Source organism: Onychostoma macrolepis, chromosome 13, assembly GCF_012432095.1.
Source record: "Onychostoma macrolepis isolate SWU-2019 chromosome 13, ASM1243209v1, whole genome shotgun sequence".
Classification (NCBI taxonomy): Eukaryota; Metazoa; Chordata; class Actinopteri; order Cypriniformes; family Cyprinidae; genus Onychostoma; species Onychostoma macrolepis.
In genome coordinates this window covers 2,883,853-2,907,222 of record NC_081167.1, presented here as the reverse complement: position 1 = coordinate 2,907,222, position 23,370 = coordinate 2,883,853, and the positions used below count along the sequence as shown (strand labels likewise).

Here is a 23,370-nt window from a genome sequence, read left to right as displayed (position 1 = left end):
TGAGAACAACGTGCTAGATAGAAATCAATCAAGCTACAAGTACAGATATTCAACAGACTGTGTTGCTGTCCGTCACTGAAGATTACGCATACTCATTCTACTGGATTTATTAAATGTCACATCAACTAAACACCAGAGTACCTCAGGGTTCGGTGCTTGGCCCCCTCTTATTTTTGTAAATTTGTACTAGGCAAATGGATTTTCTTACCACTGCTGCCCTGTCAATATGCAGCTTTTCTTGATATTCCAGAAAGAGGATCCCACAGTGTCTGCATGTTTTTCAACTTGCCTGGTCTCTGTCTATATGAAAGAATACCACCTCCAACTCAACTTCCAACTTGTTGTCTTCTTGTCGGCCACTTTAGTAATTAATGCAACTGTTCATTTAGGCCGATTACAGATAATGATATCCACATCAGCCAAGAACCATATAAACTTAACGGACCACATTGCAAATGTTACCTCGTCAGACAGACTTGCCCTCTACAATGCCAAGAAAATGAGACCATTCCTATCTAAACATGCTGCAAAGAACTGAAAGCTGCCAAAGAAACCGCCATAACCTCTTTGCGAATGTGTGTGTGTGTGTGTGTGTATGTATGTATATATATGTGTGTGTACAAGCAGAGTTTCTTGCACTGTACCTGCCACCAAGTTGTCACTGCCGTTCTTGTCACAGGTGAAGGGTGACTGTTTCGAAGCCTTTCTGATCAGCTGACCACCAATAGCACTGCTGCCCAGTCCATCAATATCTGAAAGAGCAAAGGATAGGAAAGGAACAAATACACATTTCTTATTTGCAAATGATCATTTAGTTGACATATTTATCCAAAGTCACTCTTCTTGCAGGGTCAGTGGCCCTGGAGCAACTTCAGGTTATTGAGGTTATAAACTTAAATATATACAATTCTTGGAGAATCTTTACCCTTAGTGACGGTAATTGTCACTTTGAGGTTGAAAGAACATGTTAATGTGTACACAATCAACATGGCTAAGAATCAGTATTTCCTATATATATATATATATATATATATATATATATATATATATGTATATCCTCATTTGTAAGTCGCTCTGGATAAAAGCATCTGCTAAATGACTAAATGTATTTTTAAAATACAATAAGTGACTTTGTGTTTGCTAATTTCAAGCTATATGTGATCAGCATAGCAATTAAATCAGCAGAGAGCTGAGTCGAAAACAGATCTCTCTCTCAGATATGGGGATGCCTGTATTAATATTAACTAACTCATTAATATTTAGCCACTATACCACTTTTCAAGCCTTTGATTCACCAAGATCCCAAATACATGAAAACTAATTTGCTTTAGAAATCAAATTTTTTTTGATCTACTAAGCACTTAGCAAACAGTCATAAATGACTGATATTTAAAGGCTTTAGCATGTGACATTGCCAAATGTTAGCCAAACTGATATTATTTATTATATTTTTTTATTGCATGTCATAATTATACTTTCATCCAATGTCACAAACTTGTTCATTTGATTAGTGGCTCAGAAACAGTGCATAATATTAAATGTTTCTTAAACAAACAGACTTTTGAACATTTTCAAAATGATAAAGACAGTGCTTCTGAAAAAAAATATCACCTGAATTTATAAATCTCAAACAAGACAATAAGACATGTTTTATACATTTATCCCTTCAAACAGTGGATATATACCAATAATCTGACACAAAGGAGTATTACCGGTGAGCATGGTGATGAGAGGTAAAGACTGCTCCTCAGCCGAGCCCCAGTATCCTGCCTCTCCCAGCAGGTTTCTCTCTAACACCTGGTTGTAGAGCTCCTCGATCCAGGCCTGAGACAGAACCACCAGAACGCCACTGCTCTGCATCTGACGCACAAACTCTTTCTGCACACAGAGACACAGCTCATTCAGCATCACCATCAGATTGTGTGGACTGGTAAAATAATGGTAAAATATTGCAGGAATACCAAAGACACCAGAGCACATGTGGGTTTCCTGTGGTAATAGTCACAGCAGCACAGTTTGAGGTTGAGCAGTAGAGCATAATAGGAAACCAGGTACAATCCATCTGCATTCATCAGAGCCTGACAACTCAGGTTTTCACTGCCCTCGAAACCTGGAGAATGAACCCCACCTACAAGACCATACAATAACATCACATTACCTTCAACTGCACACGTACAAACATCTTAAACTTAAAGTCTGGTCTTATGCCTGTGGACAACAATATCAGTATTTAGTTTCTGTATTTAGTGCTTGTGAACAACTTCACATATACTGACTATTAAATGAGTTCACATACTATGAAACATTAGTAGTTCCAAATTGATCTCTTTCATTTATCTTCGAACTAAATAAAGATATGTTGTAAATGTTGTAAAAAGCTCATTGATTATGGAACAACTATAAAGCAGGCTCTACAAGAAGACAATAGTGCCATTATTTAGCTCAATTCAAGTTCAAGAGACATGATTGCTTGATATGATAAACAGATTTAGTTTAGGCTTTTATTCACATTGAAACATTGGAGAACGCACATGAGTACATAAAATATGGCAAATGAAAGCTCAACCGTGCATGCTTGACACATGATAAGAAACTCATAAACCCCATGCATGAATGAATGAGGCATTTTATTGTGTATTGCTGTACACCCAAAGTGCTTTACAATCATATGGGGGGGTCCCTCCTCAACCACCAGCAGTGTACAGCATCCACTTTCAGCCACAGGACAACGGTGCCAGTGCGCTCACCACACACCAGCTACAAGTAGAGAGAAGAGAAAGACAGCGCCAATCCAGTGGATGGGGATTATTAGGAGGCCATATTTGATAAGGGCCAGTGGAGGGAATTTGGCCAGGACACTGGGGTTACACCCCTACACTTTATGAGAAGTGCCATGGGATTTTTAATGACCACAGAGAGACAGGACCCCGGTTTAACATCTCATCCTAAGGACGGTGCTTCTTGACAGTATAGTGTCCCCATCACTATACTGGGGCATTAGGACCCACTCAGACCACAGGGTGAGCACCCCCTGCTGGCCTCTCTAACACCTCTTCCAGCAGCAACCTAGTTTTCCCCGGAGGTCTCCCATCCAGGTACTGACCAGGCTCAACCCTGCTTAGCTTCAGTGGGTGACCAGTCTTGGGAAACCTTGACGTAATATATATGGTACAAGATTGTCCTATTTAAATTAATGTGAAAAACGAGATAGATCAAAAGTAATCCAAAAGTAGTCTGATTATATTACTGAAAATGTGTAATGTAATCATTATGTTACTAACTACAATTTTTGTAATGTAATTTGAAATCAGTAATGGATTACAATGTGTAAGTAATATACCCAGCTCTGTCTGCAGGATAGTTCAGGCAGTCCCAGACTGGACACCCCTGGCCATGAGCTGAACTGAATGAACTGAGACTATCAGTTCATTCTTGTATACAACACTCGTCCTGTTTGAAAGTGTTTTGATGATTGTTCGGTCACACTTTACATTAGGGCTTCAGTAGTTAATTCATTAGTTAACATAAACTGCCAATGAAACATTATTCTAAAAATTCATTAATCTAAGGTAATTCCAATATTTAATAACACGTTGTTAAAATGAAAAGTTGCAGCTGTTATTTAATGAGCTAACATGAACTAAGTGTTTTATTTTTTTAACAAAGATTAATAACATCTGTAGCAAATGTAGCGATTGCTCATTGTGAATGTTAAAGCATTAACTAAGGTTAACTAATGAGATCTTATTGTAAAGTGATACCTATTGGTCTTTATAATTCTTTTGCACTTTAATCGGTGTAAAATTTTTGTGTATTGCTTTATTGTACTTAAATGTTCAGTTATTTTTGTTAAAAGAAAAAAGTTATTAAACCTGTTATACCAGTGGTCGGCAACAGGCGGCCCGTGGGCCAAAACTGGCCCACCAGCAATAATACCTGGCCCGTGCCCGCAGCCAGATTATTTTGATAGCGGCTGGTTCTGAAATAGATCTGTCATGACAGCAACAGTTAGGTTACTCACAATCAGAGCATGTGAGCGGAGCAGGAGCGGTGTGATTTTGACTGGAGCGAGGAGTCCACCACCGCTCCATCATGAGTACAATTCATGCCAACGGCCCGTAATATAACTGCATATTTAGCAAGAATTCATGAGCGGGACATGGACATGAGCGGAAAGTTATAGTTCAAAAAATGTGTTTGTTCCTTCTAGATGCTGAATATTTTAATAAGTACTACAACATTTATTCACATGTAATCGCTCTCTCAATAATGCATTCAAACAAATGTAATCTTAAAGTGCTACTTCATCTGTATCCGATTTCGAATGAGCAGAAATCTGTAAGAAATGTATCGATCCGTAGGTAAAAAAAATGATAACGTACTGTTATTTTCATCACAAACAAAATTATACCTTTTAATGCTGACAACCATGTTTGTCATGAGGTAGGAAAAAAGAAATGGTGAACCCAGAGTGATTATTAAATGCTGGGAAAATGTTGACGCTCCACTCCGCTCACATACTCTGCTGGACACCACCACACAAATGTGGCTTTTTGTTAATGACTGTCCTCTTACAGGATTTAACACAGAGTAACAGCTCACTACCAGTTACAAAAGACACTGTAACAGTCTGTCACTGGCAATTCTAGTTGCATTTTTCAATTATCTTCTTAAATTATCCTTTGACTATGTTCTGGCCTGCCAATTAGTGAATTTTAGGTAGTGAAATTACTTGCCGTCCCCTGTGTTATACTGTATTATGACAACACTTTTTTGCAACAATTTCAGTATCGTGATAATACCGTATACCGTGATAAAAGCATTAGCAATTAATCGCAACATGAAAATTTGATACCAGCATATCCCTAAAGCATACTATCAGTTCATTCTTGTACACAACGCTTGTCCTGTTACCTGCTTGTAGTCCCGAACAGAAGGTGGATGAGAAGCTCTGCAGGGACACGTCTACATCTGTGGTGCTGTGGAGTCCCAGCAGCCGTGGCAGCAGCGCAGCCAGAGACTGCACAAAGAGCCGGGCACTCTGTTGGTCTGCTTCCTGATTCTTCAGCAGTTTTAGGGACAGCGCAGCCGTCCGTAGTGTACGCTGCCCGGGACAGTCCCGTGGCGTCTGCTCCTCGTCAGCGAGAGAGCAGTTATCAGAGCCCATATCGGACACGTCGGAGCGTCCCGAGTCCTTTTCTGCAGCCATGGAGTACTGGTCGCACGAATCGAACTCTGTTCGCGACAGCTCCTGCTCGTCCGCACTGAAGTTGCTTTCGCTGTAGCGTGATCCGTGTGAGCGCGTCCGAGACTCCACAGACAGAAAGTTGGTGATGTCAGGGTAGGCCAGGCCGTGGCTGCGCTGCACTACATCAGGAGGGGCCGTACTGGACGGTGGTTCTGGGACGCCGCTGTCTCGAACACATTCTGGTAGGTCCGGGCGAGCTCTCGCCGCAGCTCCACAGGTAGAAGGTGAAGGTAGGCGCGGTTCCTCCCCGCAGTCCTCTGGAGTGGTCTGGCCCATTTCCCCTTCCAGAGTGGTCTGACCCACGTCCCCCTCCAGTGTGGTCTGGCCTGTATCTGTGGTGACGCTGATGCTGATGTCAGGGCTGCGTTCAGTGATGCTGCTCTCCCAGGCGGCGTTCTCAGAGGAAAGCACGCGCCGCTGCCAGCGAAAGTCAGCTTCATTGAGTTCCACAGACTCGCGCATAGACTCCACCCCTTCCTTTAGATCATCCAATCGCCGCAGCAGCATGCGGGACTGGTCTTGCTGCAGGCCACGCCCCTGGCTGAGCTCATCTAATGCACCCAATAGGGCACAAGCACAGGAGACAGAAGAGTAGCAGGCCTCAATCCCGCCCTTCATGCACGCTTCTGTTACACCGTCCATTACCCTGAGAAAATAGGAAAGATGCTGACATTCATTGGTAAAACTTGCTTATTAAGGAACAGCACCCACAGACTTAAGGCTAATTCACACTGTACCGTCATAGGCCAATAAACATTAGTCTGGATTTTTCAGAGTCTTGTGTTGAAGGGGTCATAACATGGATTACTTTATTATTTTAATATGTTCCTTGAGGTTTACTTATAATTTTAATAAAGTTTTTTGCACAAAAACAAATAAATGTTGAAAAATGATTATTTTCAACCCTCACTCTCTCTAAAACAGCCTGTTTTTAAGGGGCTTGTCAGTAATCGGCCACTGTTATGATTGGCTAACGTCACTGCATAGGAAACAATATCAACGCCCTCTCGCTATTGCATGTGAGTGTTTTGACAACATTAAAAAAAAAACGTTAATTTCCAGACAAAGCATTATGAAATAATTTACTTATGGTTTGTGATGCAGCTGCAGTCAGATCTAGTACTGCTTCACCTTTCAACAAATATTTCTTTGTGAACTCTCCATGACACTGTGCCTCGATTACAAAACAAAATGCTTTGAACAATCCTCAGACATGATCCAGGATGCCATTAAATATAAACTATCTACTTGTTCCTTACGCTGGGATCCTTCTGATATCTGTACAAAGATGCAAACTAACAAAACGAAATGTTCTTTCACTCCATTTGTCACGACATTCGTATTCAGCGTAATCAAGTGTCAAGCCGCTGGGTGGGTGAACGCCAGTGGGTGGGGCCTATGGTGAGAAGAAGACTATTCGTCAATGTCTTGCTCTGGAGGCAGTGTTTATGCAAATGTTTGTGCAGAGGTGATGCCATCTTGCACCTCAGATTCTAACGAGCCATTTTTGGAGCTAGATTAAATAAATGCTTTGTTTATAAGGAGGAGGATGTTTTAAGCTATGAAACTTGTTTTAATATGTTTTAAAGGAGTCATCGGATGCCCATTTTCCAGAAGTTGATATGATTCTTTAGGGTCTTAATGAAAAGTCTATAACATACTTTGGTTAAAATGTCTCAATGGTAGTGTAAAAAACACCTTCTTTACCCTGTTAAAATCAGCTCTGTTTTCAGCAAGCGATTCTAGTCCATGTTGCTTTAAATGCTAATGAGCTCTGCTGACCCCGCCCCTCTATTCCGTGGAGTGACGAGCAGTACTGTTTACTTTAGCTGCGAAACCGGCTAACTAGCACGTTATTAGGAAAGGCGATTTGCAAAGATTCATAAAAAAACCCTTATACTCACTTCTTCTGTAGGTGAAGCTGGATCATGAATGATTCGTGTGAACATAAATGCATTTATGTAGATCGGGATCGGCGCATTCCCTTCAAAACGAAAGTAACGTTAATCTGTTAACGTTAAACGTAAATGTGTCTTCAGCTGCTCAGATGTCGGGAGTAACTTATGACAGCTATATTCATTATTACAACAACAAAACACCTCAATCGCTTAATCGGAGACATCTTGTCTTCCCCAGCTCTCAGCTCACTCAGGGCGGGTCTAAGGTAAGAAGGTCTTGTCAATCAACTATTGTGGGAGCGGCCTGTACAGAACTGACGCAGTTCTGACAGGAAGCTCAGAACAGCCTGATTTGAGAAAGGTGGGTGGATTTTTATCATTATATGGCGGATGTGTACACACACACTTCCAACACACATTTATGTTCAAACAACTTGTAAAGTGAATTTTGCATCCGATGACCCCTTTAATGGTACAAAGGCCTCTTATATGTCGAAAGATCAAGGCAAATTTAATTTCTCATGTCATGACCTCTTTAAGTTTTTGGCCTTGTCGGGTCGTGGAAAGTCTGAGAAGTGACGTACTGTAGTGATTGTCGGTGGTGGTCGCCATCTGTTTGTGCAGTGTGAAACAGCCTTAAAATGTCTGAATTTCACTGAATAAGAAACAAAATATCTTACAGTTTGAGAAGATCAAGATGTGACTTCCTTTTTGAGAAAGACCGTTTTCTTGTCTCAGGCTCAATGACGCATGGGCCGGCCAGGTCAAACAAGCGCTGAGGACTTCCCACAATCTGGAGGGGGTCAAGGGGTATAACAGCATGTTTATTAGCACAGAAAAACCTGAGTACCCAAGGGGGCGGTAGAGTTTTTTTTCCATGTCTGTGGCATAAAACGAGAATCTTCTGAAATGCAGCGGCACATGAAATTGAGTATGCATAGCCAGAAGCGTTTGAAATATGCATATGCATGGAGTATGTTTCACCACATAATTTAAAAAAGTCTGAAGAGTTTTACTATTTAGATCATTGTCATGGAAGAGATGTTACACTAGAACAGTGGTTCTCAACCTTTTTTTCCACCGGGCCGCACTATGGTCCAAGAGCAAGTCTCACGGGCCGCACGCGTGTCATTTACATATTACGTCATCAATACAAACAAACCAGATTTATAATATTATTTATAGCCTAAATATTGAAATAAATAAATAAATAATTCTACTCACCATTGATAAAACACCTGATGCTGTCGGGAGCTGACCAATTTTGTGAAATTCTGCTCGAAAGGAGTAACAGCACAAGTTGCGACTGTAAGTTGCAGCCTGTAAAACGCGCACGGAAGTGTGACTTGACACGCGACATTGCAGAAATGTAGCCTTGATTCAAATATGGAAAGCACTTTCGAATTTAATAATCTGAGGTTCTCTCGAGAGATGTTTTGCCACATTTCTGTAATTAAGGATGATTGCTGCGTAGTAGCGTATGGGTGTTTCTTTTTGCAATCCGTGATCGCGTGCAGTTGCTAATGCGTGCAATCGCTTTCTTATGTGATCGAAATCGATCAAGTTCGGCACAGCCCGCGAATGCCCCCCCTTGGCGCCGGCCCTGATTCAGCATGGTGGGCCGCATTTGGATTCGTGACGGGCCGCATGCGGCCCACGGGCTGCGGGTTGAGAACCACTGCACTAGAAGTATGACATAGTGTGTAAGTAGAATACACTGTGTGTGTGTGTGTGTGTACTAAGTGTGAAGACGTTACCTCTTTCATAATCTTGATGGCCTCCACTCTGTGCTGGGGCGGTGGGTAGAGCAGAGTACGGTGGTACAGGGACTGCAAAACAGGCTTCATGGACTCGACACAGCTCACCAGACGGACTAACTCTGCTGCCACATAGCAGATGGTGCGAACAACTGGCCCAATCATGACGGGAGCACTCGATGAGCAGCCAGAACCCCGGCCTTGATCCAAGACCGCTGTCCCCAGTGCTGCGTCTGAGTCCTGGGATTGCCCACCATGGGCAGAGGTGATTGTTTTATCACTCGCTGGGTTTCCCATAATCACCACCAGAGTTGGACACAACTGCTTCCTGTGTGTAGACAGTACACACTGATGATGTATAATTGCAGCATGTTCCTCCGGAATCATAATAAGACCAAAGTAACACAGATTGAGATTATGCGCTTTAAAGAAATACATGTATTTGTACAATGGTAATTTTTTATTTTTTTTGGACATACTTCGGAAATATCAAGGTTCCCACTGAAGTATGGTGGAGGATACTTTAAGTTCATAAAGTTTTAGCTAATGAATAATGTCTACATACATATGTTTACATGTAATTGTTGTTTTGCCTCATTTGTCATGGTGTAAGATCACTTTACTTACACATTAAAGGGTTAGTTCACCCCAAAATGAAAATTCTGTCATTAATTATTCACCCTGATGTTGTTCCAAACCCGTAAGACCTTCGTTCATTTTCTGAACACAAATTAAGATATTTTTGATGAAATCTAAGAGCTTTCTGACCCTCCATAGATAGCAATGAATATTACCACATTCAAGGTCCAGAAACGTAGTAAGGACATCGTTAAAATAGTCCATGGGACATTGAGAACGTTTCTGCTAACGTAGAAAAATCATGTGCGGGGCCTTGTTTCTGAGCAGAAGAAAGCATGTGCGTGTGTTGTGGTATGCTCGATAATGGCATAGGACAGTCCCGGGAGAGAAAAAAAAATTGTTGAATAAAGTTCTTTGTGTTTTCTTTGTGCACAAAAAGTATTCTCGAAGCTTTGTAAAATTACGGTTGAACCACTGATGTCACGTGGGCTATTTTAACAGTGCCCTTGCTACGTTTCTGTGCCTCAATAGTGGCAGTTCCCTTGCTGTCTATGGAGGATCAGAAAGCTTTCAGATTTCATCAAAAATATCTGAATTTGTGTTCCGAAAATAAACAAAGGTCTTACGGTTCGGAATGACATGAGGGTGAGTAATTAACGACAGAATTTTCATTTCTGGGTGAACTATCCCTTTAAGTCGTCATTTATTTACACTTGCAATCACATGGTAAAATGTATGGTTTTGAAGACTGTCAATTTAATATGTTAAAGTTTTTTCAAAATGCTTACAAACAGTTTTTGAAACTATGGCTCCATTTCTCAAAACGTCACGCACATCTTGCAAAAAGCAAACACTTCTTTGAAAACTGTTTTAACTCTTCTAAAAATGGTATTTTTGCATAGTAACTCTACACACAAACATAAAATAATTAGCCACATACACACCAAACTACACACAGATGTGAAAAATGTAAAACACTACTCTCCTGCTTTACAGCAGAATGTGAATTTGATACTATTGTGAAGCTGCTGTGAAACAATCTATATTGTATAAAGCACTTTAGAAATAAAGTTGACTTTCTGACTTGGCTTGTCTGCATGTTCAGTGTGTATATATATATATATATATATACACACAACACAGATGCATATTCAGTGTGTACACACACATGCTTAATATGCATATAAGCCAAGTTAGAAAGTCAGCTTTATTTATAAAGCACTTTGTACAATATAGATACAATGTAAAGAGAAATGCAAGGGGGTAAAAATTATTTCTTTCTAAAAAAAAAAAAAAGTTTTGATTACTAAGTGAATGTATAAGTGTAAATGAGTGTGGCTTAAAGATGGCAGTGTTTCCCAAATTAAACAAGAGCTGTTAGTTTCGAATGATGTGTGTCATGTAGAGAACTGTGTTTAGAGTTTTGCAAAAAGTTTGTTTTACAATATCAAACTGAGTTTAAGGCATGTAATGTGCTTATAGTTTTGCAGCCTTGATCTAAAGATTAGGTATATGACAGAATGGTTCCTCTAAGTGGGCCTCAAGTATCACTTTTAGTGTCTCATCAATTTAAAAAAAAAACTGTAATTTAACACAATTGCAAATTAATTGAAAATCAATAATACTTGTGCATAACTTATATACTTTTAACTACATAAAGTGCAGAGACCCTTGATTTAAATGTGCAAAGAGAACAAAGACATGTCTCACCAGATGAGGTCAGTGAAATTACGATGCAGGTGCATTGTGGGAGGACAGCTGCTCAGCATAGACAAAATACACTCCAGGTACAACAGCTGCAGCAGCTGGTTTTCACTAAAGAAACACACACACACACACACACACATTAAAACACTAGATACACATCTGAAATCACATACTGAGTAGGTAAAAAAAAAATTTATGAGGAACGAACTTCATGTCTATTAAAAATATGTTCTTTATAGTATGAATGTGTGCAATATGAATGAAATCCAGACATACTACATCCACCATGTTGGTCATGTGACCTATGCATCACTTTACTCCCATTCACAACTCCTCTCCTGTGGCTTCACGGGATACTAAAGTGTCCACTGGATGCTTACTTTAGAATCTTGGTCGGTCCTGGAGTGCCAATGTCCTGCAGAGTTTAGCTCCAACCCTGAAAAAACCTTACCTGCCTGTAGCCCTAGTAATTCTGAAGACCTTGATTAGTTTGTTCAGGTGTGTTTGATTAGGGTTGGAGCTAAACTCTACAGGACAGCGGCACTCCAGGACCGACGTTGCCTACCCCTGCTATATAGTAAGGAAGCAGGCATATTCTGATAAAGGGTAGAACAGATTGACTTTTTGAGTTCTCGCTCAAAGTCAGAATTAACTATACTGTATTCTACACTTTATATGTGAGGTGTTTGAAACTCACTGTCACAATGCTAATACTTATCCTCCAAGTAAATGGGATTTCTATGCCATTTTTTATTCATCAATTAAAAAAAAAAAATTGTAAAAACAGATTAGAAAAGTATTAGCACATCTCTCCTCAGCAATACATGTGATTTGGGGCATCATTCATACCGTCTGTCAGACGTTTCTGCAATACTTAATAAAAAACGGCAAGACAGTGTCCCTCTAGAAGCAGGATTGTACACCCCTGGGTTACAATTTTGCTATTATACTGTGAGTAGGAGCTACGGTAATGTGAGCAAACACCGCTAATAATATTAGTCTAATAATAACAACCCAAAAACAAGTTGAAGATATGTAAAGCTTACTTGGAGACAGACTCCAGTTTGTCACAGAAAACAGTGAGCACCATAACAACATCTTCATACAGTGCATCGGTAGTGGGAGACAAATCTGAAAACATGAATATATACGTCACTTACAATAATTGGCAATTAAAAACTGAAAGCAAGCAACTGAACGATACCCTTGGTGGACGTAAAAACCTCAATCACATGCTCTCTTCCTTATTGCACTCAAAATATTTTTTGTGAATATTAATTATAAATCAGACTCTGTATGTGAAACATTAAAGAACTGCACATAACAAGCTGCTTATCTCATCTGTGATGTATTTTTATGCTTATTAGAATACCGTGATCATCTTAGCAACATGCACATGAGGAATATGACCTCTCAGAAAAAGGCTGGGAACTTACAGATACCTAGTATGCAGATTTTAGAACAGAGCCAAGATCAGTGACAGCTGCTATCATCAGTGAACGAGATATACTAGTTGAGCTATGAAAATGGTTGTGGAAAATTATACAGCTTGTATAACAAGCTTGACGGATGAGTCATGCGGAAAACCCTGTCTTTGCCTGGCAAACGTAAACATGTTTTCACGGCTTATCGATTCAGCGTACCTTTGCGCTGGTGGACAGGTATGCAACGTTCCTCCCCATCAACACCCTGTAAAAACCCAACCAGACACTTTCATAACATCAGTTCATTCTTAACATCCTACAAATGTATGAGAAGTCTAAAAATTAAATCTAAATAGTCACAAGGGAAACTTTTGCAGAAAAAAAACAACAAAAAAAAAAAACTATAGAATGCCACCCTTGACCAATCACATTAGCGTATTTCAGAGAGTTGCGTAATAAGAGATTATAGACTTGTGCTTGTGTTTAATAAAGCTCTCTCACGAAACATGACTCACTGTGTTTTCTTGTCTATGGCGTAGTTGTAGGGTGAGGTCTCCAAGAATCTGACTGAGGGTGGCCCTGACTGCTGTGTTGATACTGCGTTGATGACAACTCGATATGTATGTCTCAATACACACCTGAAAACACACAAAGATGAAACAAATGCTAAAATCCACCACAACAAACTGCATTTGTTTTGCTGCAACAACAAAAGGTTCCATTCTCATGTTAAATCATTGTAGATATTTTACAAGCCAAAAGTGAGACAACTTCAAAAATATAACACTAGCATTTTACAATCACATTTGTGAACTGGTAAGACTATGCAAACTGGTTTGATAGTAAAGTCTGTAGTTTGCAACGTTACTTTATCTTTGCCCAGTTAAATATGCGGAGAGGACCATCTCTGCCTTCAAGCCCTGTCAGAACAATCATATTTTACGAGATATGAATACACATGAAAGCTTGAGTGGATTGATAAGTCAACTTCTGACACAACCAAAGTTATTTTTGCAATTCTGTTCGGAGCTACTAGTACCACAGAAATTACACACCTAAAATACATTTCATAAATCTGTCTCACACAAAGAAAAAGCAAGACATCTTTTATTGAAAACTGTGTCACGAGAGATAAAAAAAAAAAAAATCAAATGTAATGGTCTTTTAAGGGAAAAAAAAAAAAAAAAAAAAATTTCCATGCACAGAACTTAGAGGACGGCATTGCAGTGTAAAATGCAAGAAAAATTGTGGATTAGAAAGTGGTTTATAACCAAAAAAGGCCAACTTGAAAGCAATTGGGCATCCATGGAATGACTTAATAATTGCTGTTTACAAGCAGTCTTTATCAGGCATGATCCAGTCGTTTCTACAGAATGCATAAACATTGCTTTGCCTGAAATTGCTAATAGAAATAGAAATTGACCTAAACAGACTCACAGCTGTAACTGCAGGCAAAGATCTGACCTAAAAACAAGGGCATAGTGAATTGAAATTTGAGACATTCTAAAAAGCTGCAATAGACACAACATTAGGGTTCTAACAAGTACACTGCCTTTCAAAAGTTTGGGATCAGTAAGATTTTTTATGTTTTATGTGGAGTCTCTTATGCTCAACAAGGCTGTACTTATTTAATTAAAAATACAGAATAAAATGGTAATATTGAAGTATTATTGCTACGTCTAATATTGATTTCCTATTTTAATATACTTTAAAATATCATTTATTTCTGTGACACAGAGTTGAATTTTCATCAGCCATTACTCTAGCCTTCAGTGTCACATGAACTTTCAGAAATCACTCGAATGTGCTGATTTATTATCAATGTTAAAACTTGTCCTGCTTAATATTTTTGATCAGTACCGCCGCTCCCTATATGCAGAGTACGCAGTTTGCGTAGGGCACCATCTCCCAGGGGGGCACCATCCCAGTTGAAGAAAAAAAAAATTGTTCTATATTAATATTAAAATTAGCATATACATATACATAAATAAAAATATAAACATGAACATATATATCATTAAAAAAAGGTGAATGCATTAAAGCACTGGTGACGCGCCATTCCTGCGCCCGCTCACACCTCATGTTTGCGGCTGTATGCAAATGATCATAATTTATGGACTACTATACCCGTGAGCAATCACAATCCAGCGCCGAGAAAAGAAAAAGAAAAAAGATGTTTCAGGTACATTCATAATCCTGTAAAACTTTTTTTTGGCTGTTGATGTTAATAACGCGTTTTAATGTCGGTAATAATTTAACCACCAGCAACGCGTCTAATATTCTCTCTTAGTTTCCATGTTCCCTTACGAAAATTAGGCATGGTTTCAAACAAATAAAACCAAAAATCATGGTTTTGTAGCCATGGTAACCAGAAATTAACCATGGTATTGTTACTTCAAATAGCCTAATAGTTTACAAAGAAGTATTAGGTTAATATATATATATATATATATATATAATATTTGTGGTTATAAAACAGACCTAAGCCAACAACAGCCTTTAAAATTACTTAAAATGCATTATATAAAAACGAGGCAATAATGATCGGTTAAATAATAATTATATGGTTTCATTGAATAACACTGTTAAAATACATAATGTAATACAAAATGAACAATTTGTGTACATTATGCCTACATATTAGCCTATTACAAATGCCTGTAAAGGGAGCCAAAGGCCTGGTAATTGCTGCTGTTAAACTTACAGGAGATCAAATCCTTGTTTAATAGGCTACTGACCAAACATTTAGGCTAATTCAAACATCCACTTAATCTTTCATTTTTGGCCACCTTTTTGCGATAGATGACACAGCCTCTATAATTTTTTCAACAAAAACATATGGACATCACAGCCCTTGGTTTTATCGTAATGAAAGTGCTCGATTTTCTTTTGCGTGATTTCTGAGTGCTTGAGACTATAAAATCAATCAGACAACTGTAAACCGTAGCTGTAGGTAAATGTCTAGAGCTACAATTGTAATTTGTAAATAATATAAAATTAATTACAATTTATTTATTTATTTACTTGGTAACACTTTAGAATAGGGAACACTTATTCAGTAACTACGAATTTTCCCTCAATAAATTCCTAATTTGCTGCTTATTAATAGTTAGTGCGGTAGTTGTTAAGTTTAGGTATTGGATAGGATTAAGGATGTAGAATAAGGCATTAATATGTACTTAATTAGTGCTAACAACTGGCTAATACTCTTGTAATATGCATGCTAATAAACAATTAGTTAAGAGACTCTAAAATAAAGTGTTACCATTTACTTTTATATTTTATTAAAGTTCTATTTTGATCCCTATATGTTTTATTTATTTTTTTACTTCCATAATATTTGACAGAGGGGGCACAACAATACAATTCTGCTTAGGGCACCCATTTGGCCAGCAGGGGCCCTGTTTTTGATGATACTTTTTTCTTTGATTCTTTGATGAATAGAGTTAAAAAGAACAGCATTTAGTCAAAATAGTAAAGTCTTTAATATCACTTTTTAACCATTTAACACATGCTTGCTGAATAAAGTATGAATTTCTTTAAAAAAAAAAAAAAAAAAACAAAGAAAAATTACTGACTCCAAACATTTGAATAGTAGTGTTTATTGTAACACAAAAGTTATTTTGAATAAACACTGTTCTCTTTAACGTTTTATTTATTAAAGAATCCTGAAAAAAAAAAAAAAAAAGTACCACAGACCCCAAAAATATTAAACTGAAGACTGGAGTAATGATGCTGAAAATTAAGCTTTGCTTCACAGCAATAAATTATATTTTAAAGTAAGTGAAAATAGAAAACTAAAAATCTTACTGATCCCAAACTTTTGAACGACAGCATATAAATCCCAAATCTTTGTCTCTATAGAGAAACTTCTGGCAAAATTCCCAGTGAAAAACTACACTACCCATAATGCTAAAGAACGATCTGCTGTCACCATACACTCTTAAAAATAAAATAAATTAAAAATAAAATTGCTTCCCCAAAGAACCTTTTAGAACCATTTTTTCTTTGTGTGAAGAACATTTTAATAATCCAAAGTACCTTTTGTGGAATGAAAAGTTTCCATGGATGCCAATAAAAAACCTGGTCACACTTTATATTAGGTGGCCTTAACTACTTAAAAAGTAAGTACAATGCACTTATTGTGTTCACATTGTATTGCAAAACACTTTTTCTGCTATTGAGGTGGGATGCGGGTAGGCTAGGGACAGGTTTGGTGGGATGGGTAGGTTTAAGGGTGGGTTAAGGTGTAAGGGATGGGTCAACAGTGTAATTATAAATGTAATTACAGAAATTAATTACAGATGTAATTACATATAGGTATTTTTAAAAATATAAGTACAATGTAAAAACATGCATGTACACAATAAGTGCACTGTACCAAATGATTAATTTAAAATGTAAGTACATAGTAGTTAAGGCCACCTAATATAAAGTGGGACCAAAAACCTTTATTCTTAAGAGTGTAGAAGAGCTTGCAGACACACAAGGGCACTGAAATAGTCGGCCTTCACTCTTGTTGTGCTCTATAAATAATGGTTCCTTATCTCATAAAGAAAGAGAGGCAACTGGAGTTCTTTGATGAAAACATAAAACATTTTTGTTTGAATGTAACAGATTTGATTGATTGTTAGTATTAAAATAGTAATCCTGCTCTGTGATGAGTTTGTGTTGCTACATCTCTGTTAGGCCTCAACAAAGTGACTCTGAAATGGAATCTTCCATTACGCAAACAGAATGACTGACCACAGAGCATCTGCCGCGCTTGGTCATGGAAAAAGGATCTAAAAGACGTGGCATCTGCGACCACTCTTACCTGTAACCATAGCAACGAATGACACACTGTTGGAGGCTAGGAAAATCAGTTTCGTGATGGAAGTGAGATGTCAGGGAGAGGGGTTGTGCCATTCTGAGAACCTCAACGCCTAACAAAAACATTTGCCTTACACAAAATCAAAAGAGCAGAGTCTAGTGAACTACTTCTTGTCAATTGAAAACCACTTGCTTTGACATGCTGTTATCAAGCGCAGCAACATTAAGGCATTGTAAGCGTCTAAATACTTAATGGGTCTGCCGTATGACTGGGCATGCTCTGTCAGAAAGGGCTTGCTTTTGCCTCATTGTTTATGGCCTGCTCTCTGGGGCTCTTTGGAACAGTCCTGTGTGAAAATAAGAGAAGTCTGGCACAACCAGACCCATTTACACATCATGATGTGCTTTTATGAGCTGTTTATGGCCAACCAGGGGCAAGATAACAAAGTTAAAAATGCGAAGGAGGGGGAGGAACGCGATATACACAGACACAGTGGGATCTTAGCATGCAACTCTTTTTGTTTGTGCAAATACAATTTGCATAATGAATAAAATCTGCACGATGCATATCTAAGATTTCCCATGAAATGACAATCCCTCAGCAGAAAAAAAAAACAGTGGTGTGAAGCAACAAGTGAACTCATATACAGCTCCTCTCACACTATGAGGTTGAAAAGGCGACAAAGATGCGAACTTGCGAAGCACCCAGACACTGTTTTCTTTTTATATGCAATCGACTCTTGGTCTGGTGTTTTCACAGTTACCGCCGGTCCATACAAACACAGCCTCTGCGGTGCTGTGAGTTTGATTTGCTTATAATGTGCATTTGAAAACGCAACACATAATAAACATCTTCTCAAATTTGTAATAAGAACTATACTTTGATAAATCAAGTTTTTAAATTTTGAAAGCAAAGAAATGAAGACATCCGTGAATATTAGCATTGTAATTTTGCTCTTGTTCTGTAAAACAAAATTATTCTTATTATCAGTTAAAATCTGTTATGACTTTCATTTCCCAGTATAATAGAATTAATACTATAGTAATATATTGTTTCATTTTTATAATATAAAACGATAGTAGCTGTGATTCCATTGCAGATTTGCACAAAACTTTAGTGATATTTTATAAATGTCGATAAAAAAAGTATTGCGACAATGTTATGCGACTAAAACGTAATTTTATGAGGCATGGTGATGGACTGGATGTGTGCAGTATAAATTGTCTAAGCATTAATGGCAAGGAAACCCCATTATAGTTGAGAGCGGCCACGTATTAAGTGTTACTTGGAGGTTGTAGTACATTGAAGAATGATCATATGACTTTTTACGTACGTCATGTGACCTGAAAATGTGAAAAAAAATTTCCATAGCAGTTTTGCAAAATATTCCTCTTTCGAATTGCCTGAAAAACCACCTCATGCGAGCATAAAAACATACATATATAACCTGTGATACTTACCAAATCACCGCATCGTCCTCATTATAGCACAGCAGTCTTTAAGAATAGATGCCCTTTGACAAGGACTTTAATGAGAGGGTTGCCAGATTCACTTCTCATTCTCATTCTGTCAGTTTTATCAATAAAGCATGTCTCACCTCAGCAATTCTTAAGATGTTGCGGCCATTGATCTCAAAGGTAGAGGAGTAGGTGACACAAAGCAGGACCTACAACACAAAGAACTACAAAACATTAGCCATTCAATATAACAGCTGCTTGGCAGCACCTCTACTGAAAATGATTTAACACTTCTGTGTTAGAAACAGGAGATCAGGAACACAGGGTGTCTAGGGACGCATGTGTGCCTGCAATTCTGCAAATCCATCCAATTACACCACGGATGCAGACACTGAATTGATTAAGCCTGCTAGATGCAGCACATTATTTTTGACTCTGACTAAACATTTTCTCCACAAACCACTTCTGACAGAGCAGACATTTGTGAACTCGCACACTGAGGATGAGGGTTCAGACGAGCACGGACCTTCATGACCTCGACCTGCAGGTCTTCATGTAGGGTGGGCGTCACCCTGATGGCCTCCAGGATCTGACCCAACAGCTGCTTCTCTGGAACCTCTGTTTCCACAGCAACAAAGCACTCCTCGCAAAGGATCTTCTGTCAATGCCACAGGACCAAAAACACGCAAATTGCTGAGCATGAACTATCACATCACATTAAAAAAACTGAACATTGGTCACCTTGCCATGATGACTGTAAGCTGAATTGTAAATATGTCAAATTTATGTTTACATTCTCTGAAAAAATGTGAGCAGTTTCAAAACTTGCCACCACAATGCTAGGCACTCACTGTATAAAGAACTACTAATTTAAACATAAAAGACTGCAAAAATGCTGTGAATGCAATAAAAACCTGTTATGGTAAGTTACCTTGCTCTATTCAGTGAAAAACTGAATCTAATTATCTAAAATGAATGTACAATACTGTTAAACGTACAGTTTTTTAAAAAAAAAGTCAACTTATCAATTACAGTGAAAACACAATTGGCATTTCCAAAAAATGTGTGTGACACTTCACATTTGATGGTTTTTCCATGGATGGATAATATATATATATTTATTTTTTTGGTCTTAAATTATTTATTTCATGTGTTTCCGTGTGTGTTACCATGATGGTGTTTTATAAAGGTAAAACCCAGTAATTTTTTGTAATTTGGTATATTGCCATCATTTCAGTTAATGAAATGTTTTCACTGTAAATTTAAGCTCAATCTATAAAACTTTAAATATTGCTATATTTTTTACAGTAAAGCTCAGACAGACATAGCTGCCAGATTTCTGCCTTAAAGATTTTTTTTTTTTTTTCAGCGTTGCTCTGTAGTTTCTGAGTGGTTATTATGTTGCTGTGCAGTTGCTGAGGTGATCTATGTGGTTGCTAGAGCATTGCTGTGCAGTTGGTAGGGTGGGAAATTGCTTTCTGGCCAAATACAAAAGAGTCTGTAAAATATTCTGGTGCCAAGATATGGTCCATTTATGTCCATTGCCAAAACACTGCAAAACGAGTTACAAGTCTATCATGCTTTGCCTGGTTTAGCAAACACCATTGAATAAAGCAGAGCAAAAATATATGGGGTCTGCTTTATCTTGAGTGTACCTAAACCATGTTTGTGTCTGTGAAATGTATGTCTTTTAAAAAATGTATAGTGTTTAGTAAAACGCACACCTGCATTCCGGTGAGGGCAGTCTGAGCCAGTTTAGCGTTTTTGGACTCCAGTGCCAACTGAAGAGGGAATAAACACTTCTCTCTGCACAAAAATAGTTCACACTTAACACACCAGAACATGAAAGATCCGACTCATGAAGACTTTGCATTGAAGCACTTTCTTATGTCACTGTTACTCCCTCTGATGATTCAGAGATCATCTGGATAAAAGCATCTGATCTATGAATAAATATAAATGAACCTAAGATAGTAAATAACCCATTTCAAAGTTATTATAGTCATGAAAATACTTATGGAATTAGAATATTTAGTCATTTTACTACTTTAATGCATTTTCACTGTGTAAACGAAAAGTTTAAAAATAACGAATGCAATGCAAAACTTAATAAAAGTGCCTGCCTATTGATTTTCATGGATTATGGAGATCTGAGAATGCATGTTCAAGAAATACAAACATTGTATTCAGAATCAAAACACTTGCCTGAGTTTAGATGGTGGTATTTTAACTGAACCATTCTGAGCCTGAAGGGTCTCTGCACAAAAGCAGGAAAATTAGAAAAAAAAAAGTTGTATAATATTTCAAAATTAGAAAACAGATATAAAAAAACACCTAAATGGTACAAACACAACTGCTAACAAATGAACATCTGAGCTATTCATTGATCCTGTAAAATGAGCCAGAGTTACCCAGCACAGCATCAGTTTTGACCCCCTCATTTGTTGGCACAGCATGACTGACAGTGTGTGCGATGTGCAATGCAGAAACGCTGAGGGTCAGCTGAGGTCTCGAAGCTCTACATCATCTTAAACTATAGTGTGGTGCGGAATTAGAGACGCTTTTGCCCATCCACTAAAAGCCTATTAGTTTGAACACAATACAAGACGACAGAACAAGAACAAGCCTAGAACATCTACAACACTTTTAAATACTTGTTATATTAATGATCACAACAAATACACTGAAATTAGTAAAACTAGTACTAACAATATTGCTGCTGTTGCTTTTAGTTTATACCTTACTGAATCATCTTGAATGTAAACAACTTAGGTGAAAAAAAAATCTCTTAATTACCAAGAAAATAAACATGAAGTACCCATTAAAAAATTTTAATTAACCATTAAAACAGAAGCTTTCTTATGAAAAGTCATTTAAAAATACTCTGGCGTTACCATGCCTTCGTGGAAAAGTCATGCTAATTTTATACTGTATGATAATCATATTCATGAACGGCTATACTTGATAATATTCCAAGGTGTTACCGTGTTACATGTCCAGAACATACTATTAACATGGTCGTAGGGCTTTTTTCAGTATGCATTTTGAAAATAAGGAGGTTTAAAGCCAAACCATTCAACACTATAATATTCAAACAAACACACTCTTCAAATGCACGCATGCAATAAACCCAAGTTCTCATGGCAATATACTCATTGCATGAATGCCCACTGGAAATAAAACGATTTCATTTTTTTTTTCGTGTTTACATTTCACTCTTCGCGATGTTCAGGAGACGAATATCTATCTGCGAGAACACATCTACTGTAACAGCTGTTATATTAGGATTCTGGTCTTAAATAAACATCCGTGAAAGGCGCGCACGCATGTGCTCTGACAGTACACTTATGTTGTTGTTGTCAAACATTAAAACATCGTTTAAATATGTTGAACTCGCGTCCCTCGATTTTTAATCCTAATTGCTTTATTCCTAACAGGCTGTACACAGACAGGTGCATCCTCTTACCGCACGCGACGCCGCAGGAGTCCCGGATCGCTTTGTGTTTACTGCCCGATGCCTCCTTCTGAAGCTTTCGGAGAAGCTCCTCCATTGCGCTGAAGATGACTGAGAAATGTTATGTTAGTGCGTGGGGTAGAAATGATGGTTTCAGGCCTCCTGCCTCAGGCTCAGCATCCCTACAGTAAAGATGATTCACTGTAACGACACTGATACGTCGCACTGTACGTCAGTTATTATTATAAGCGGGGAAGCCGCTGGTATTTAGTAACACTGCAAACAATATAAAGGTTTCGACAAAATTAAAGTGGACATCTAGGCTTTTGACTGCTTTCTAGTGCAAGCGTCTGATTTGTAATGTGGGTGCGCAGCCTTGAGTCCAGCGACTTCCCGTCCGCGAATATTAAATTACGAAAACTACTATGACTAAGGATTACTATTTAATATTCATAAGCCACGCCTTCCTTCTTGGAGGGAAATAACGCAGCGTCACCATTATCTAATTAATATGCTATGACTTTCACCTTGGAAGGATGCCAAGCAAAATCTGATACATATTTATGAAGTAATCTTTCGCCATAGTACAAGTGTAATAAACATTTTATTTTCTCCGCTGGATTTATTAAATGGGAGTGAAGTTCGATTCGATTATTTTTACATTGTTGCCACGTTCATATGGAGGGCCAAATTGCTTAAATTAAAATTACTCAAATTTAAATCATTAAATAAATGTTGAAATATATAAATAAATAAATGAATGAATGAAATATATATATATATATATTATTCATATATATGAATAAATAAAAGCATTTATTTCTGTATTTCATTATCAAATTATGTATTTAATGATTTATTTATATATCTCAACATTTATTTAATGATTTAATTTTGAGTAATTTGGCCGTCTATACGTTCAGAGTCTTTATTTTCCTTTTATCTTATTTTATTAGCAAATTTAAAAAAAAAAGAAAACAAATTGAATAAAAGAAACACGGAAACGCGTGTAAGTTTGACAGTAAAACAAAAA

At 37.9% G+C, this 23,370-nt stretch overlaps 1 protein-coding gene across 1 annotated transcript in view; it reads right to left on the bottom strand.

The window, feature by feature from the left end:
- The window catches only part of arfgef3 (ARFGEF family member 3), a 75,258-nt gene extending 52,527 nt beyond the window's left edge, over positions 1-22,731 (bottom strand). The window contains exons 1-15 of the mRNA XM_058795543.1: positions 22,350-22,731; positions 21,085-21,140; positions 20,608-20,685; positions 19,410-19,541; positions 19,024-19,092; positions 13,129-13,251; positions 12,833-12,878; positions 12,236-12,320; positions 11,193-11,297; positions 8,904-9,231; positions 7,827-7,939; positions 4,915-5,894; positions 1,962-2,128; positions 1,713-1,878; positions 645-752 (exon numbers count right to left, since the gene is read on the bottom strand). Coding sequence (XP_058651526.1) covers positions 645-752; positions 1,713-1,878; positions 1,962-2,128; positions 4,915-5,894; positions 7,827-7,939; positions 8,904-9,231; positions 11,193-11,297; positions 12,236-12,320; positions 12,833-12,878; positions 13,129-13,251; positions 19,024-19,092; positions 19,410-19,541; positions 20,608-20,685; positions 21,085-21,140; positions 22,350-22,434 — 2,641 coding nt within the window. The 5' untranslated portion in view covers positions 22,435-22,731. The remainder of the gene's footprint in view (positions 1-644; positions 753-1,712; positions 1,879-1,961; positions 2,129-4,914; positions 5,895-7,826; positions 7,940-8,903; positions 9,232-11,192; positions 11,298-12,235; positions 12,321-12,832; positions 12,879-13,128; positions 13,252-19,023; positions 19,093-19,409; positions 19,542-20,607; positions 20,686-21,084; positions 21,141-22,349) is intronic.
- Between the last annotated feature and the right edge of the window lie 639 nt (positions 22,732-23,370).